At 43.4% G+C, this 19,750-nt stretch overlaps 1 protein-coding gene across 1 annotated transcript in view; it reads right to left on the bottom strand.

The window, feature by feature from the left end:
* The window catches only part of slc12a8 (solute carrier family 12 member 8), a 152,159-nt gene that overhangs the window by 88,580 nt on the left and 43,829 nt on the right, over positions 1-19,750 (bottom strand). Inside the window, exons 4-5 of the mRNA XM_078229173.1 lie at positions 11,850-12,041; positions 8,484-8,715 (exon numbers count right to left, since the gene is read on the bottom strand). Coding sequence (XP_078085299.1) covers positions 8,484-8,715; positions 11,850-12,041 — 424 coding nt within the window. The remainder of the gene's footprint in view (positions 1-8,483; positions 8,716-11,849; positions 12,042-19,750) is intronic.

Here is a 19,750-nt window from a genome sequence, read left to right as displayed (position 1 = left end):
TCTGTCTCCTATGGCCAAGCCAGTTCTCCACCCATCTAGCCACTTCTCCTTGTATCCCATGAGCCTTAACCTTCTTAACCAACCTGCCATGTGGGACTTTGTCAAATGCCTTACTGACAAGACTAGGTCAGAGGCTGGGAACTCTACAGTGAGAAACTCACCTCCTGACTCACCAAACCCTGTCATTCTCCACAAGGCACAAGTCAGGAGTGTGATACAGTACTCTCTACTTTCTTGGATGAATAGACCCCAAAGACAATCTAGGAACTCAATACAATCCAGGTCAAAACAGCCCACTTGATCAGCAGTCTATCCACCACCTTAATCATTCACCATCACCAATGCACAGTAGCAGCAGTGTGTACTATAATACAAGATGCATCGTGGTAACTCACCAAGGCTCCTTTGACAGCAACTTCCAAACCCACAACCTCCAACACCTCGAGTTGCAAATGCAGCAGCTGCATCGGAACATCACCACCCACAAGTTTCCCTCCAAGCCACACACCATCTTGACTTATATTACCATTTCTTCACTGTCACAGAGTCAAAATCCTGGAATTCCTTTCCTAGCAGCGCAGGTATGTACCAATAACAGATGGACTGCAGTGGTTCAAGAAGGCAGCTCACAACCATTTCCTCAAGTGCAATTGGGGAAGAACAACAACATCTGGTCATACCACTGATCTCACCTCCTATGAAGGAATTGTCTCCTGTTTATTAACCCTGTTAGAAATGGTTTACTTTGTCAAGCTATCGAAATCCTTCAATATTTTAAACAACTCTATCAAATCCCCACGAGCTTACTGTTTTCCAAGCAGAACAGGAAACTATCTACCCAGATAGCTGCAATCTCTCATCCCTGGAACCATTCCAGCAAATGTTGCCGATCATTCCATCAACTTATCAATCTTCCACTGGTCAGTCATGGTTTATACATGGAATAAAACTTGGAAGTGTTGTCAACTGTGTTATAGACTTCAAAAGGCCATAACAGGCCGGTTGAATGGACAGAAACTTGGCTGATGAAATGTAATGCAGAGAAATGTGAAGTGATATACTTTGGGACAGAGAGACTTGCGGTACATGTGCAGAAATCATTGACAGAGGGGGCGTGGCAGGGCAGGTTGAGAAATGATTAAATAAGCATAAAGGTTCCTGAGCTTTATAAATAGAGGCATAGTGCATGAAAACAAGAAGGTTATGATGAACCTTTATAAAAACACTTGTTAGCTGATGCATTGTGTCTAATTCTGGACACCACATTTTAGGAAGGATGGAAAGGCTTTAGCGAGGGTGCAGAAAAAGTTTACCAGAATGGGTCCAGGGACAAGAGACTTCAGTTATGTGGTCAGATCAGAGAAACTGGGGCTGTTCTTAGCAAAGACTGAGAGGGGATTTGATTGAGGTGGTCAAAATGCTAAGGGAACTAAACACAGTAGATAGCGAAAAACTGCTCCCACTGGCTGAAGAGTTGAAACCCAAAGGACACCAATATAAGGTGAATGGCAAAAGGTCCAAACAACGCCATGAGGAAAAATCTTTCTACGCAGAGAGTGGTTTAGGTTAATGCGCTGCCAGAGTCAAATTCAATTTTGGTTTTCAAAATGGAATTGGATAAGCAGCTGAGGAGAAAGAATTTACTGGGTTATGTGGAGTGGGATCTGCTCATTCGCTCTCACAGAGAACTGGCGGAATGGAAAGTCAAATGGAAAACAGCCTTGTTCTGTGCTGTAACCTTTCAATACGCCCAGTAGTTTAGAGCTACTGGGTAACAAAAAAAGGGGTGCATAATAGGGAGTGGTGTAATTGCGAATGAATCGTGTGTGAAAGGGAAAGGTCAGTCATCGTGTGAAGGGTCAAAGACAATGGGTGGGATTTTCCGGTCGCACACACCCCAAGGCTGGAAATTCCTGCCCGACATCAACGGACCTTTGCATGATCCGTCCCCGCCTGCTACGATTCCCGTGGTGGGCGGGATGGGAAAATTCCGCCCCAAACGTTGCTACATTTCAACCAATGAAAAATGTATACATTTAAATGTAGTTCCCGACTTAAATAGTAATACAACAGTAAGTGAACTGTATGACATTAGCAAACTGCCAAAATTGGCATGAGGAAAAGGACATTAAAACGTCAAGAATTGAAACTGCATTCAAAACTATTCTGTAGGTTTCATTGGATGATCACACCCAGCAACCGTGCAATTACCAAACTTCATGTTTGTCGTGGGACATGAAATGGGACCTATCAGAAATATCAGTTTCTCCATGTACTTTAAACAAGGAAATCGCCACAGAAAGAACAGGGAAAAGCTGACACCCTCAAGGGTCAGCAACTCATCATTAACTGACAGCCACATCCTTCCTAGCCGTGTACTAGCTGAGACCGTTACTTCTCCCTCAATGAAAAGTAAGCTAGAAATGAGCAGATGAAAAGTACATTGACGCTTAAAAGAAAAGGAGTTTAAGCGAGAAAGATAAATCGCAAGTCTCCTGAGGGAGAGCATTACTTTAACACAGAGTTTTCTTTAAAACTGGTACAAGAGTTTCTTCATCAGTATTTCCTGTAACCCAAGTTTACCAATAAAAACATGCAAACATAAATAATCAAGTTATAGTGAAACTTCTATTCTTTGAGAGAGGCATTTTAAGCCCTGGAATTATTTCTTTAGTGCCAGATGATAACGTCTTATATAAAAAGCAAGTGACGCAATTTCCTTTTGGTGCTTGGTTGCATTAGATAAGGCTGTTCCTGATTTTGTTTTTTGCTGTAGACATAACAAAGCTCGAAAAAGTTAATCAACAGAGGAATGGTCTGAGCAACAGAGACCTCAACTGGATTCTAAATGTATTGCTGTGCATGTGGGTGTGCAGAATTCAAGCTTTATCGATTAGACAACTTTGCTCCACCACTTTTCCCTCCCAGATTTTATCAGGCATTTTCTAGTTTCCTTTACACATGATTTCCTCACCAAGAATTCATAATCTGGGCTGTTTCTTAGCATCTGGTCATCCACTAATTGATATTGGACATTGTGCCTTTGAACAGTCATACAGTGACATCAAAAGTATTTAAGTGGACACTGAGGTTGTGAAAAGTTTATTTATTAGTCACAAGTAGGCTTCCATTAAGACTGCAATGAAATTACTGTGAAAATCCTCCAGTCGCCACATTCCGGTGCCTGTTCAGGTACATCGAGGGAGAATTTAGCATGGCCAATGCACCTTAGCAACACGTCTTTCGGACTGTGGGAGAAAACCCACACGGACATGGGGAGAACGTGCAGACGCCGCACAGACAGTGACCCAAGCCTGGAATTGAACCTGGGTCCTGGCGCTATGAGGCACCAGTGCTAACCACTGTGCCATCATGCTGCCCAGTGACATAGTGCTGGAAATACATGGCAAGTTAGGCAGCGTTTGTGAAGCGAGAACAAACAGTAATGTTTCAGAGCAATGGCTCTTCATCAGCAATAGAAAGAATTAGGAGATGTAATAGATTTTAAGCAGGACCTGAAAACAAGGTCAGTTGTTGCTGTCTGTCACATCCTTTAATAATAAAGGGTTGATTTACAGGATTCCATCAATGGCCCCAAATGCAACTATTTCCCCATTGCCTTCTCCCCCATTAGTTAGTTCTTTTGGAGTTGATGGTAGAGGGATAACTTCTGGTATGCTGCGTATCCAGATCATGGTGTGCTGATCCCCTCGCACCAACCCTGACGATCCAAAATCCAGAAAATCCCTGTATCCGGCACATGTTCAGGCCCAAGTTCCCAGATACGGGATCCGCTACCTGTACAGGAGGAGGAAAAGGGGCAAGGGGAGGAAAGATCAAAAGGAGTCTCTGATAGAGTGGAAGACATGAAAGGTTAACTGACAGAAGGTGCAAGGCAAAAGGAGATGGTAATGGGACAAGTAAAGTAACAAAACTGGCCCAGAGGGAGGTGTAAATGGCAATTGCAGGATCAGTACCAGCACCTGGAACACAATGGGAATGACGGTTATGATCTGAAACCACTGAACTCAGTGTGGAGTCTAGAAGGCTGTAATTTGCCTAATCGAAGGACAAGGTGCTCTTCCTGGAGTTTACGTTGAGCTTTATTGGAACAGTGCAGAAGGTTGGAAGCAGAGACGGCACAGTAGGAGTGAGGCAGGGAATTAAAATGGCAATCAACTGGAAGATCAAGGGACACTTGCAGTCTGAGTAGAGGTGTTCCAGAAAGTGATCATTTAATCTGTGTTTAATATCTCCAATGTAAAGGAAACCACATTGTGAGCAGTGAATACAGTAAACTAAATTAAGTGGAGAAGAATTAAACCACCATTTCACAATGCAAGGAGTGTTTGGGGCCCTACACGTGAAGCAGGACAGATGTTGCATCTCCTGTGCTTGCATGGGAAGTTGCCATGGACAGAGGAGGGGGGTTGATTGAAGAGCAGATGAGGTTATGGTGACCCCCCAGAGTGCTAAAAGGTGAGGAGAGGGGCAGATGTGTTCGGTGGTGGCAACATGTAATTTTAACAGTTTCAGATTTCCAAGCCCTAATGAACAAAGGACACTACAGCACAGGAACAGACCCTTCAGCCCTCCAAGCTGCCCCGATCACATTGTCCTATCAAGACCAACCACCTGTTCATGTATCTATCCAGATAAGTCTTAAATGTCACTAACATGTCTGCCTCAACCACCTCACTTGACAGTGCACTCCAGGCCACCACCACCCTCCGTGTAAAAAACTTCCCCCACACATCTCCACTGAACCTTTCCCCCCTTATCTTGAACTTGTGCCCCCTTGTAATTGTCATTTCTGCCCTGGGAAAAAGCTTCCAACTGTTCACCCTATCCGTACCCCTCATAATTTTATAAACTTCTATCAGCTCACCCCTCAGCCTCTGTCTTTCCAGGAAGAACAATCCCAATTTATTCAATCTCTCCTCATAGCTAATACCCTCCATACTAGGCAACATCCTGGTAAACCTCTTTTGTACTCTCTCCAAAGCTTCCACATCCTTCTGGTAGCATGCCGATCAGAATTGGACACAGTATTCCAAATCTGGCCCAACCAACGGTTTATATAACTGTAACATAATTTGCCAACTTTTATACTCGATGCCCTGGCCGATGAAGGCAAGCACGCCACATGTGTTCTTCACCACCTTTTCCACCTGCTGCCACTGCTCTCATCCCAAATTGAAAAACCTCTTTGACTTTCTTCCTAATTTCTGCCTTTTGTTTGCCTTCACATGGTCCATCTCCAACTTCCCTGACTTCTCCATCTACTTTTGGGAATAGTCTGTCAAATAATTTCTTCAATTAGCCTATCAACTCTCCTAGCAGATTTGGAATACTGTATCCAATTCTGATTGCCATGCTACCAGAAGAATGTGGAGGCTTTGGAGAGAGTACATGAGAGGTTTACCAGGATGTTGCTAGTATGGAGGATATTAGCTATGAGGGGAGATTGAATAAATTGGGATTGTTCTCCCTGGAAAGACGGTGGCTGAGGGGCGAGCTGATAGAAGTTTATCGGGGCATAGATCGGGTGAACAGTTGGAAGCTTTTTCCCAGGCCTTGACAATACTTTCCCCCACCTCACTTCCTGGATTCTTACAATATGTTTTTCTTTTTCCTCAAGTAAAGATTCCTCTGCACTATGGTTGGCAGGTCCCTCGGCCATGTCTGTTTGGGAATACACATGCTCCACTTCTCCAGCTTCCACCCTAAACACGTTAAAGAAGCCATCCCCTCCGGACAAGCCCTCCGTAAACGCAGGATCTGCTCAGATGAGGAGGATCGCAACAGACACCTCCAGACGCTGAAAGATGCCCTCATAAGAACAGGATATGGCGCTCGACCCATCGATCGACAGTTCCGACGCGCCACAGCGAAAAACCGCACTGACCTCCTCAGAAGACAAACACGGGACACGGTGGACAGAGTACCCTTCATCATCCAGTACTTCCCCAGAGCAGAGAGGCTATGGCATCTCCTCCGGAGCCTTCAACATGTCATTGATGAAGACGGCCATCTCGCCAAGGCCATCCCCATACCCCCACTTCTTGCCTTCAAACAACCACACAACCTCAAACAGACCATTGTCCGCAGCAATCTACCCAGCCTTCAGGGGAACAGTGACCACAACACCACACAACCCTGCCACAGCAACCTCTGCAAGACGTGCCGGATCATCGACACGGATGCAATCATCTCACGTAAGAACACCATCTACCAGGTACACGGTACCTACTCTGGCAACTCGGTCAACGTTGTCTACCTGATACACTGCAGGAAAGGATGTCCCGAGGCATGGTACATTGGGGAAACCATGCAGACGCTACGACAACGGATGAATGAACACTGCTCGACAATCACCAGGCAAGACTGTTCTCTTCTTGTGGGGGAGCACTTCAGCAGTCACGGGCATTCAGCCTCTGATCTTCGGGTAAGCGTTCTCCAAGGCGACCTTCACAACACACGACAGCGCAAAGTCGCTAAGCAGAAACTGATAGCCAAGTTCCGCACACATGAAGACGGCCTAAACCAGGATCTTGGATTTCTGTCACACTATCAGTAACCCCCACAGCTTGCCTCCTGGACTTGCAGAATCTCACTGGCTGTCCTGTCTGGAGACAATACACATCTCTTTAACCTGTGCTTAATGCTCCCTCCACTCACATTGTCTGTATCTTTAAGACCCGGTTGGCTGTAGAGATTCGCATTCTGATCAGTATTCTGCAACTTGATTTTGTGTCTCTGTGCCCTGTTTGAGAGCAGATATCCACTCCATCTGACGAAGGAGTAGCGCTCCGAAAGCTAATGACATGTGCTACCAAATAAACCTGTTGGACTTTAACCTGGTGCTGTTAAAACTCTTACTGTGTTTACCCCAGTCCAACGCCGGCATCTCCACATCATGTTTGGGAATAGACAGGGATAGATTAGAATGTATTAATACAGGGAGTTGATGGAAAGTGTGTGTTTTTCCCATTGCATAAAGTAAATTTAAATTGTTCTTTGATGAAGGGGCTTTGTGTGACTGTAATTGTTCCTAAAATCCCCATTAAAAATATAGATTTATATTGGGAAATGTTGTTCTTCTACAATCTGGGATAATATGCCACAATTCAGGAATGATTCCTTTGAGTAAAACCTCTGATCTTAATTGTGAGCCAGTTCAGAAACAAAGTGATGCAAGAAAAGATACAGGAAGAATAATTCTAGTAATGGACAGTCAGAGGCAGCAAAAGTGACTTGCAGAATTTCCAAATCAAAATTCGTCACAGAAGGACTAAGCCCTCAGAGTGACACTCAAGGCTTAATGGCAATTAACACTGAATTAAATGGTGCCCGTTCAAAATAGGCCCGACCATAAAATGCCTCGAATTGTTTATTGTTGTCATAAAATGGAGTGGCTTAAAAAAGCAGAAGAAAAACCACAGTGAGGGGTATTCAACTCTGATCTTACAAAGAAATGTCAGGAATTTTGGGTGATAAGGTACGTTGCATGGTTGACCATTCAAGCAGCATTTCCTTCTTCCTGCTCCCTCTGGAACCAATACATCCCCACATGCTACAACTACCTTCAACTTCCTGAGATGTGGTGACTTGCCAGGAAAGTAACTGTCAATGTCCCAATGGAGGGAAGCTGCCTTGTTGCGGTCCCATCTCTCTCCAGACAGTCAGAAATACTTATTTGCTGAAAGCCTCAGCCGAGGTCTTTATTGGAAGATATCATTCCAATCTTCCACCACCTTACTTCCCTTGTTGGATTTTCAGGGGCTGCAGTGGCGTCTCTCTTCACCCTTCAGTAGCACACAGCAAGGATCCGCTGACAGCTCTAACCAAGGAAAATGGGACAGGGTTGAGGCAGGTATGGAATAGTGTGAGGAACTATTATCCTGCTGGAACTTCACCCAAAAACAAAATCGGAGTTTCCACAAGCCAATCAACTACTAATTATAATGACTCTGTCAGCAATTTAAAAGACCAGGTCTAGAATCTGTTCAACCTTTTAACTAAAGCAAGTAACATGGGAAGCATAATCACATCCTTGTTCTGTGGGAGAGGTGAGAAAAATAAATAAATAAATGTGAAAGAAAATGAATGCAACCAAGCCAAACATAAAGAAAGGGGGACTTAAACTGGAGGAGTAAAAACTTCCAATTGAGTGTCAGGGAAATTCTAAGCATACTTATGTTCAAGAAAGCAGTTCACCACCACCTTCTCAAGGGCAATAACTTGCTAGTGTTATTTCATCCCATGAAAGAATAAATAAAGAATGTTATTATAACAGTGCATAAGCAACAAAAGGAGGAATTCCAATAATTTATTTGCCTCTATTACAATCAACATTTTATGAGTGTCACTGACTGGGACACACGGCACTACATGAGCAGTAAGACCTATCTCTCTGAAGATTTTAGCCACATAAAGAGCCACCATTTATCAAACTGCTGCTGACAAATGCATTTTCTTACCAGGATCCAGATGTGTGAAAGTGCCAATAACAAAATCCATTGTGGAGACAGCCAGCAAGGCTAATAGCAACAGCTGAAACCGAATGATCCATTTGACTCCGGCGAGATTAATTCCCAGTAATCCCATCAGCACCGCAATGGAAATTCCCCGGACTGCCCAGATGTTACTGAGGTTCAACAAGTCAGCAATGGATTCAGCAAAGCCGGTGATATACATAGCACCTGCAACACACTGAAAGAGAGCATTATTTTATCTTTGTCATCAGAAGCACATCTTATTAACATTGTTTGCTGGCTTTTATGATGGACACTTGTCTACTAAAGTAAATAGCGTGCTAATCCTCCACCCTTTTCATTGCTGGTTATTAATCCCGACGTTCTATTACTTTAAAAGGTGCAATGTAAATATAAGGTGTTGTTATTAATGCACAAGCTTGAAATCCAAAGTCAGGTGACTAGTTAAGCCTCAGTCAGAACTGTATGTTCCAACTCTGGACACCACAGGAAGGATGCCAAGGCCCTGGAGCAAGTACAGAAGAGATTAACTAAAATGGCTGCAGCAATGAGAGAATTCAGGTTTGTGGAAAAGCTGGAGTTGTCCTCCTTAACAGCAGAGAAGATTTGATAGTGTTCAAAATCATGAATGGTTTAGACACGAGTAAATAAGGAGAAACAGTTTCCTGTGACAGATGGGTGCATAACCAGAGATCAGAGATTTAAGGTGATTGGCAAAGAAAAAGGGGGTGGCAACAGGAAGCATTGTTTTGCACAAAAGTTATTGTGACCTGGAATACACTGCCTGAAAGCGGATTCAATCGCAACATTCAGAAGGAAGTTGGATAAATGCTTGAAGGGGAATAAAAAACATTGAGCTTTTGGGGAAAGAACAGGGGACTGGGATTGATAAGATAATTTTACAAGAGAGCTGGCACAGAAATGATGGGGCATGTCCTCCTTCTGTGCTGTCTCATTGTATGACTCCCAGGAACAGCTTTATCAGCAGACATGCTGATTCAAATAAATGGCAACAATTACTGACCTTGCCAACGACGCCTACACCCCATGAAAGAATAAAGAAATTTAAAAGTACTGAACAGACATAACCTCACACTTCCCTCAACCAATAATGCTAATCTACAAGCAGTCAATACAAGGCAACATTCAAGTGGAATAAAACTTAAGTACAATCATTGTAAGCAACTCCCCTGAATTAGATTACCTCAATCCGACACGTTTCACATACCGAGTGGCCGGTAAAGAAATGACTAACTCACTGCTGCTGCTGGTCATAGGAACAGGAATAGGAGTCAGCTATTCAGCCCCTCGTGCCTGTTTTACCATTCAGTTAGATCATGGCTGTTCTGTAATGAGCTTTTACTCATGAAGATGCTGTTTACTCCATCCTTCCCTATTCTTTAATTGCGTATGAAAGTGACAAATTGTATTAATGATTGACAATGAATTCTTCCATCATAGTGAAAATGGCAGATGCAATCCTAAAATTGGAGGTCCTGCCCCTAAACACAGCACCTACCATTTTCACAGAAGCAGGAATGGGCCTGGGTCAGGGTTTGCGTATGCGCATTTCATGGGTTCAGCTGCCCATATAATCAGCAGCTGCTTCCACTCAAATTGGATTTTGGTCTTGTGTTTAATCTGAAACACTATGTGCACACAATAGACCTGGTAGGAGCAGGCCTGAGGCGGTGGCAGCAGGCCTGAGACGGTGGCAGCAGGCCTGAGACGGTAAGAGGGACGTTGCCAAGGCTCAACTGTGAGGATGCATCCTGACAGATGAGTGACAAGAGGGAAAGTGGATGGGATAATGACCATGGCATTGTTCATCATTCATCCACTGAGTCTCGGCAACTAGCTACATGACTGCAGAATACCTGTACCAGATAGTGGTGGCAGGACAATGCCATCTCCGTGGCTGTGTCTTGTGAATCCATTCCATGGTTTAAGTGCTTCAGTAATGTCCCTTGTGAATGGACAACAATTGCAATTTTTTTTGTCGGGAAAGCTCATGATGGGCCATCCATGCCAGGTTAAGCTAACTAAGACAAATACTAAAATAAAACTTTGGCTTGGATTTTTGCTCTTGGGTCAAGAGCACAGGGTCAGGATATTTCCCAGCTCCACCAAACCAACCCAGAGGAGAAGATCTGGAAGCTTGGGTTTTCATTCCTTGAGGTGGCCAGGATTAGAAGACAGGCACACCACCCCCAGGAGCCGGGTGGTTAGCACTGCTGCCTCACGGCACCAGGGACCCAGGTTTAATTCCCAGCTTGGGTCATCCTTGTGTCTGTGTGGGTTTCCTCCGGGTGCTCCGGTTTCCTCCCACAGTCCAAAGACGTGTGGGTTAGGTGGATTGGCCATGCTAAATTGCCCCTTAACGTCAGGGGCACTAGCTAGAGTAAATTAGCAGGATTACGGGGGATAGGGTCTGGGTGGGGTTATGGTCGGTGCAGACTCAATGGGCCAAATGGTCTCCTTCTGCACTGTTGGAATCTATGAGACATGTGAAGGCTTGACAGTTTCAATGAATTTCTGCACTTTTTACAAAAATTTATACACATTCAGATCGACTTTTAACAATCCCAAAGGGTACTTAGTCTGCCCCAAAAGATGCCATACCTCTCCCAACGGTGGCCCGGCACTATATCCAAAGGTGTGCCTTACCTCTCCAAAAGGATGCCCAAGCTATCCAAATAAAGTTCAAAACTACTCCTACAAATTCTAATCTGCACACTTCGGGTTTCAGAAACCTATCTCACCGGGCTTGGAGGGCCGAAGGGCCTGTTCCTGTGCTGTATTGTTCTTTGTTCAAAATCACACGAGTGGAGGCAGCAACCTTCAGGGATCACAGATGTACCATTTATAACCAGGCCCCATCAATGCACCCCCCACCCACAAAATTGGCAGAGGTCAGATTCAGGATTGCACTTCCGTACTCTGCTCTGCTGGCATTTTCGTGCGATGGAGAGTAAATTCAGTTCTTTGTTTGGGAAGAAGCATTGCAAGGAACTACTGAAGTAGTTTCTCTGGAAATACACTTCCAGGTGGTCCGGCAGATACTGTTGGATTTTCCAAAGATTTGAATCACCAGATTGCCAGAAAGAGCCTGTGTGACTAATCCTCTTGCACAATGGACTTGCCATAAACAGACTTTGATGTACTCAGCCGTTAAGTGGTTACAAGCACTGCTGGGAATTCAATAGCAAACCTGCGTCAATGACTGAATACCATCCACAGGATTTGCACAATAATGAGGCTGGGCCTTCACAAAGAGAGGCAGTTTAAATCTTGGTACAGATGCAAACAGAACTCTAAAATGTTTCATTAAAAACCTGAAGTCTTGATTACCTGTCCAAATACGTAGAGAAATCCAAAGGTTCCTCCGACTCGACCGCCCAGAACTGTAGAAAGCATGGAATATACGCCACCATTTCCCAGACTACACCTCTCCAACACGCCAATTCCAGATAGAACCGTCACCAGAGCAACCAAGATAACCAGGGTCACCATAAATATTCCCAGTAGAACACCGGTATTTCCCTGAGATTGAAAAACTACAATAGTCAGTAATTTGATGTCACTCAGGAATCTCATGGTAAATTGAACCATATCTCAGCCATAGATACATATTAACTTTATTAACAACATACGAACATTCTTCTGGAACCATTGGTGGCGCCACTCTAGGTGTGGAATCATCGACTTGCAGACAAATAATTCTCCTCAAAGACAATACAGAAAATCTAATCAATTGGTCAGTCATGTATCTGTGCTGAGAGGAAGTTCAGTAAGAAGTCTCACAACACCAGATTAAAGTCCAACAGGTTTATTTGGCAGCACATGCTTTCGGAGCCCAAAGCCCCTTCTTCAGGTGAGTGAGGACTTGTGTTCTCAAACAGGGCATATAAAGACACAAACTCAATTTACAAGATAATGGGTGGAATGCGAGTCTTTACAGGTAATCAAGTCTTAAAGGTACAGACAATGTGAATGGAGAGAGGGTTAAGCACAGGTTAAAGAGATGTGTATTGTCTCCAGACAGGACAGTTAGTGAGATTTTGCAAGCCCAGGCAAGTCGTGGGGGTTACAGATAGTGTGACATGAACCCAAGATCCCAGTTGAGGCCGTCCTCATGTGTGTGGAACTTGGCTATCAGTCTCTGCTCAATGATTCTGCGTTGTCGTGTGTCGTGAAGGCCGCTTTGGAGAACGTTTACCCGAAGATCAGAGGCTGAATGCCCGTGACTGCTGAAGTGTTCCCCGATTGGAAGGGAACACTCCTGCCTGGTGATTGTTGAGCGATGTTCGTTCATTCATTGTCGTAGCATCTGCATGGTCTCACCAATGTACCATGCCTCGAGACATCCTTTCCTGCAGTGTATCAGGTAGACAACATTGGCCGAGTTGCAAGAGTATGTACCATGTACCTGGTGGATGGTGTTCTCACGTGAGATGATGGCATCCATGTCGATGATCCGGCACGTCTTGCAGAGGTTGCTGTGGCAGGGTTGTGTGATGTTGTGGTCACTGTTCTCCTGAAAGCTGGGTAGTTTGCTGCGGACAATGGTCTGTTTGAGGTTGTGCAATTGTTTGAAGGCAAGAAGTGGGGGTGTGGGGATGGCCTTGGTAAGATGTTCGTCTTCATCAATGACATGTTGAAGGCTCCAGAGAAGATGTCGTAGTTTCTCCACTCCAGGGAAGTACTGGACGACAAAGGGTACTCTGTCCGCCGTGTCCTGTGTTTGTCTTCTGAGGAGGTCGGTGCGGTTTTTCGCTGTGGCACGTCGGAACTGTCAATCGATGATTCGAATGCCATATCCTGTTCTTATGAGGGCATCTTTCAACGTCTGTAGGTGTCTGTTGCGATCCTCCTCATCTGAGCAGATCCTGTGTATACGGAGGGCTTGTCCGCAGGGGATGGCTTCTTTAACGTGTTTAGGGTGGAAGCTGGAGAAGTGGAGCATCGTGCGGTTACCATCTTGCCAAGAACATCTTGCCAAGGCCATCCCCACACCCCCACTTCTTGCCTTCAAACAACCGCACAACCTCAAACAGACCATTGTCCGCAGCAAACTACCCAGCCTTCAGGAGAACAGTGATCACAACATCACACAACCCTGCCACAGCAACCTCTGCAAGACATGCCGGATCATCGACACAGATGCCAACATCTCACGTGAGAACACCATCCACCAGGTAAACGGTACATACTCTTGCAACATGGCCAATGTTGTCTACCTGATACGCTGCAGGAAAGGATGTCCCAAGGCACGGTACATTGGTGAGACTATGCAGACGCTACGACAATGAATGAATGAACACCGCTCAACAATCACCAGGCAGGAACGTTTCCTTCCAATCGGGGAACACTTCAGCAGTCACGGGCATTCAGCCTCTGATCTTCGGGTAAGCGTTCTCCAAAGCGGCCTTCACGACACACAACGCAGAATCGCTGAGCAGAGATTGATAGACAAGTTCCACACACATGAGAACGGCCTCAACCAGGATCTTGGGTTCATGTCACACTATCTGTAACCCCCACGACTTGCCTGGGCTTGCAAAATCTCACTAACTCTCCTGGCTGGAGACAATACACATCTCTTTAACCTGTGCTTAACCCTCACTCCACTCACATTGTCTGTACCTTTAAGACTTGATTACCTGTAAAGACTCGCATTCCACCCATTATCTTGTAAATTGAGTTTGTGTCTTTATATGCCCTGTTTGTGAACACAAGTCCTCACTCACCTGAAGAAGGGGCTTTGGGCTCCGAAAGCATGTGCTGCCAAATAAACCTGTTGGACTTTAACCTGGTGTTGAGACTTCTTACTGTGCTTACCCCAGTCCAACACCGGCACCTCCGCATCATGAGAGGAAGTTAGCAGGGTTGTGAATGCAGGGATATAATTTCTAAAGATCAGCCATGATCTCACTGAATGGCCACATCTCCATGTTCCCAATGTACAGTGAGCAGTGATAACTTTAGGGGAGCTCATGATTTCCTAAGATATAGGAGCAGAGTTAGGACATTCGGCCCATCGAGTCTGCTCCGCCATTCGATCATGCCTGATATGCTCATCCCCATTTTCCTGCCTTCGCCCCATAACCCTTCAACCCATTACCATTTAAAAATCTGTCTAACTCCTCCTTGAATTTACTCATTGTTCCAGCATCCACTGCACTTTGGAGTGGCAAATTCCAACAGATTCACAACCCTTTGGGAGAAGTAGTTTCTCCTCAATTCTGTTTTAAATTTGCTACCCCTTATCCTAAGACTATGACCTCTCGTCCTAGAATGCCCCACAAGAGGAAGCATCCATTCCACGTCTACTTTACCCATACTTTTTATCATCGTGTATACCTTGATTTGATGAGCATTACACTCCCAAGTAAATGATAGGTATGAAAAGGTATTTCTTCCTGTTTCTAAAAATGCAGCAAACGGGCAACACAATAAATATAGGGAGAACAATACTTGTTGTCTGTTGTAATTTGATTCCTTACATTTTTGACCACAGGTCAACTATCACAGAGTCAAAATTGTGGAACGTCATTCCTAACAGCACTGTGGGTGTGCCTACATCAAATGAAATCTTTAAAGTTCTGAAGGGTCATCATGGAATGGTTTCCACTTGTGGGAAAAAGCACAACTAGGGGCCATCAATGTAAGGAAATCAAACCGAGAATTTGGGAGAAACGTATTCACTGAATAGAGAGAATGTGAAGCACACTAGTACAGGAAATAGTTGAGGTAAATAGTACAAATGAATTGAAGGGGAGTCTAGATCAGCATGCGAGAGAGAAATGAAAAGAGGGTTATGCTCGGAGAGTTAAATGAGAATGGTTGGTATGATGAGGGAGATTTGAGTGGAGCACAAATGTCTGTTTCTGTACTTTATATTCTAAGTTACCTCTTGTCTGTTTCCATCATTTCAGCCTTTAAGCAGTTTGAGTTAAAGTTGATCTTTCTTGACACCCTACCTATGACTGTAACACTACATTCTGTACTCTCTCGTTTTCTTTTCACCGTATATTAACACGTGACAATTATAAATCAAATCAAATTAGTTGTCATCTTATGGCTTCATAACTAACCCAGCTACCACTGCAAACTCTCCAGTGTTTATGGTGCTATATCATTATTGGGATAATTTGTTTGAAGGAATACTTAAAGACTCTCATTTCATGTTTTATATCCGAATATAACTGAAGCATAACACACACACGACAAGTCCCATAGGATGATCTAGAGATATGCCATTTCTCAGCAACATCCAGCCTCACTTGCGATGTCTCTGATCAGCCATTTGGCTACAGAGAACAGCTCTGCAAGGTCCTAAAGTTGTGACTGGCTTTTTGAAAAAAATCTTAATCATTCATGTTAAAAAACACTGAGCTGAGTGGAGTAGGGGAGGTGGAGGGCATACGGTCAGAGTGTAGCCTAACCTCTCTCTCTTGGTGCAGGTCCTTCAGTTTGACTAATTTTCAAATTCCTGCATGTTTCCCCCAATCCTCAAGCACCAAAATCTTACTGTTTTTCAGTCCTTCACTATTGATGATCCATCATTTGGCTACTGCAGTCCTCTCCTTTCTATTCGGTTCTCTCCATTCTCTCTTAAATAAAAATCCTTAAAGCACATTTCTGTATTGTCCCTTCCACTTTGTATTAACTCATTCATGGGATGTTTGCATTCCTGGCTAGACCAGCTGATGCGCGATTGATTCACACGGGAGGCTAGGACGTACCCGGGAATAAAGGCTTTTATTCACAACAAGATTGGAGCACACTACTTAACAATATTATCCCAGACTAAGGGCTACTAGGAAGTAGCAGTGACCTTTATACTCCTGTAAGAAGGCGGAGCAGAACGGAGTGTACCACATAAACAATAATAACAGGTGGAACACCCAAACCCTAACCCCAACAGTAACAAGAGTAACATATGTACAAGTACCCATAGTGGTAACCATCTATGGTTCACCACACCAGCATTTATTGCCCTTCATTAATTGCCCTTGAGAAGATAGTGGTGAGCTGCCTTCTTGAACCACTGCAGTCTCATGTGACGCAGGTATAGCCACAATGCTGTTAGGGAGAGATTGCAGGATTTTGACCCAGTGACAGTGAAGGAACGGCAATATATTTCCAAGTCAGGATGATGTGTGGCTTGGAGGGAACTTGCAGTTGTTGGTGTTCCCATGTGTCTGCTGCCCTTGTCCTTCTAGCCTGTAGTGATTGTGGGTTTGGAAGATGCTGTCTAAGGAGCCTCGGAAAGTTCCTGCAGTGCATCTTATAGATGGTACACACTGCTGCTGTTGGGCATTGGTGATGGAGGGAGTGAATGTTTGTGGATGGAGTGCCAATCAAACAGGCTGCTTTGTCCTGGATGGTGTCAAGCTTCTTGTGTTGTTGAAGATGCATTAATCCAGGCAAGTGAAGAGTATTCCAGCACACTCTTGACTTGTGCCTTGTAAATGATGGACAGGCTTTGGAGAATCAACAGGCGAGTTATTTGCCGCAGGATTCCTAGCCTCCAGCCCACTCCTATAGTCATAGTCATTTACATGGCAAGTCCATTCGCAGTTTCTGGTCAATGATAACTCTCAGGATGTTTGTAGTGCAGGATTTAGCAATGGTGATGCTATTGAATGTCAAAAGGTGATGGTTAGATTCTTTCTTGCTGGAGATGGTCATTGCCTGGTACTTGTGTGGCACGAAGGTTACTTGCCACTTATCAACCAAAGCCTGAAAACTGCCCATGTCTTGCTGCATATGGACATGGACTGCTTCAGTCATGAATGGTGCTGAACATTGTGGATTATCAGTGAATATCCCCACTTTTGATTTTATGATGAAAGGTTGATTTCATTGATGAAGCAGCTGGACCTGGAACACCATCCAAACCTACTCTATTTTTAAACTTTCATCTCCTACTTTGCATCCACTGTTCTGCACACTTCAGTTCAAATCACTTTGCAGTGTATCCTGTAATAGGATTACTATAGAGTTTCAAACGGTAAATTGGCACTAAAAGAGCAGCATAACTAGACTGTTCACTCAATATCCATTATTCTGCATGACCACATCCATTTGCTATGTGAAACTGTTTCAAGATATGGAGTGGCACAATGGCACAATAGCTAGCACTGCTGCCTCACAGCACCGGGGACCCGGGTTCAATTCCCGGCTTGGGTTACTGTCTGTGTGGAGTTTGCACATTCTCCCCGTGAGATTGTGAGTTTCCTCCGGGTGCTCCAGTTTCCTCCCACAGTCTGAAAGACATGCTGGGGAGGTGCATTGGCCATGCTAAATTCTCTCTCAGTGTACCCGAACAGGTGCTGGAGTGTGGCGAAGAGGGGATTTTCATGGTAACTTCATTGCTGTGTTAAATGCAAGCCTACTTGTGACACTAATAAATAAACTTCAAACTTAAAGATATTGTAAATCAAAATAATGATTTAAACTTGTCATTGAACCGGATCATTGAAAACTTTACATTTAAACATTGGAGAGTGATACATTTATACAAGTTAGACAAGGATCTTTATCTGTCAGCTGTAATCATATGTTTGTATTAACTGAACTACCACTGCCATATTTTGAAGTGATAACAGTTACTACATTGTAGGTGAGTGTATTTCTATTGTTAATGTTTTAAAGCATTAAGGTGGGGCACATGGGACAGGTATCATTCCAACTGTTTCAGGCAATAGTGACTGTGGGGAAAGGAAGATGATTCTTTAACGCATGTGGAGATAGTGGATAGGATGTTTCTGAAAGTCTTTTATAAAACATTTATAGAATCATTTTTGTACAGAGCTCTGACTATTAGAGATTAAATAAACCACTAATTAGATTTCTACACCAACTGTCAAGCTATATTAGCTTATTTCTGAAAAAGCAACCCATAACTTTTATGCCCAATTGCTTGATTTTATTTTGAAAGAGATTTGTCTCTTGATTTACAAGTTGTTGGGTTTGGCACATCTGGTAACATTCCAGAAAGCACCATAATAGGCATGCCCTAGACAATATCAATGCCTCAGTAAAATCCAAAATACAGTTCATCGGGCCATTTATTGCACTGCTGTTTAATAACAATGACAACACTTTAGAGGAAACCCTGTTGTCTTTGAAGAGCTCTGGAATGTCCTGAGATTATATAAATACAAGTTCAAGTTTAACACAGTATTACAGAGCTGGTCAAATTTTGTGTTTTTCAATTCCAATAAAAGACGTTTATCAATTTGTCCCATCTCTATTTTTGTGGTAAAATTGGTTTGCTCTGACCACTTTCAAATTATCATCTGTTAAAAAGTGGTGAATGATGAAAATAATTAGGAAATAAATAACATTTCTAAAGGAAGTGATTGAGATTGTGAAGGTACTGGTATTACAAATGATTTTCTGGACAGGAACAGACTATTTTGTCCACTAGGTACATGCCAATGTTTCAGTTCCACACAAGCTTGCTCCACCCTACGTTATCTAATGCCACCAACTATCCTCGATTCCTTTCTTCTTCAGTGTTTGTATAACTTTCCCTGAAGTGGCGGTGAGTTTCATATTCAAAGCACGCTGTTAAGGAAATCTCTCCTGAAATTCCGATTAGATTTAGTGGTGTCTAGCTTACATTTATAGCCTCTGGTTCTGCTCTTGTCCACAAGTGGAAACATATTTTGTGCATCTACCCTGTCAAATCCTTTCATAATCTTAAAGATCTCTGTCAGGTCACCTTCATCTTTTTCTTAAGAAAAGAGCCCCTGCTGGTTTAATCTTCCTGTCTGTCAGACATGTAATAAAGCTATAATAGTAAGCATATAATAATTCGTGGCTTAATCTTTAGCACAATTTAAAGAAATTTGGGCTCATATTACATGTCAGAGACTTTGGTAATAGGAAGTAGATTTAAAAGAACTATTTTTAATATTTATTGCATTTTACATGAAAGGATGTCACATTGTGTTAAATGCGTTCCAAAGATCTATGGTCATGATATCTGAATTATGTACGGATTCATTAAAACTAGAAAAGCAAACCAAAATGTGTAATTCCAAGATTACTAAAACTATTGACTTTCATCCTTCATACAACAGAAAGCAAAGAGGATGAGAGGCAACCATTCGGATATTTTGCCCTTTCATTACAAACTGCAAGGAAAACTATTTGAATATTGGATATAAAAAGTGTATCATCTAACCCCATCATTCTATTAACAGGGTTGGTACCAAATTAATATATTGCAGATT

This window comes from Mustelus asterias, chromosome 14, assembly GCF_964213995.1.
Source record: "Mustelus asterias chromosome 14, sMusAst1.hap1.1, whole genome shotgun sequence".
NCBI lineage: Eukaryota > Metazoa > Chordata > Chondrichthyes > Carcharhiniformes > Triakidae > Mustelus > Mustelus asterias.
This window is presented reverse-complemented; position numbering and strand designations above follow the sequence as displayed.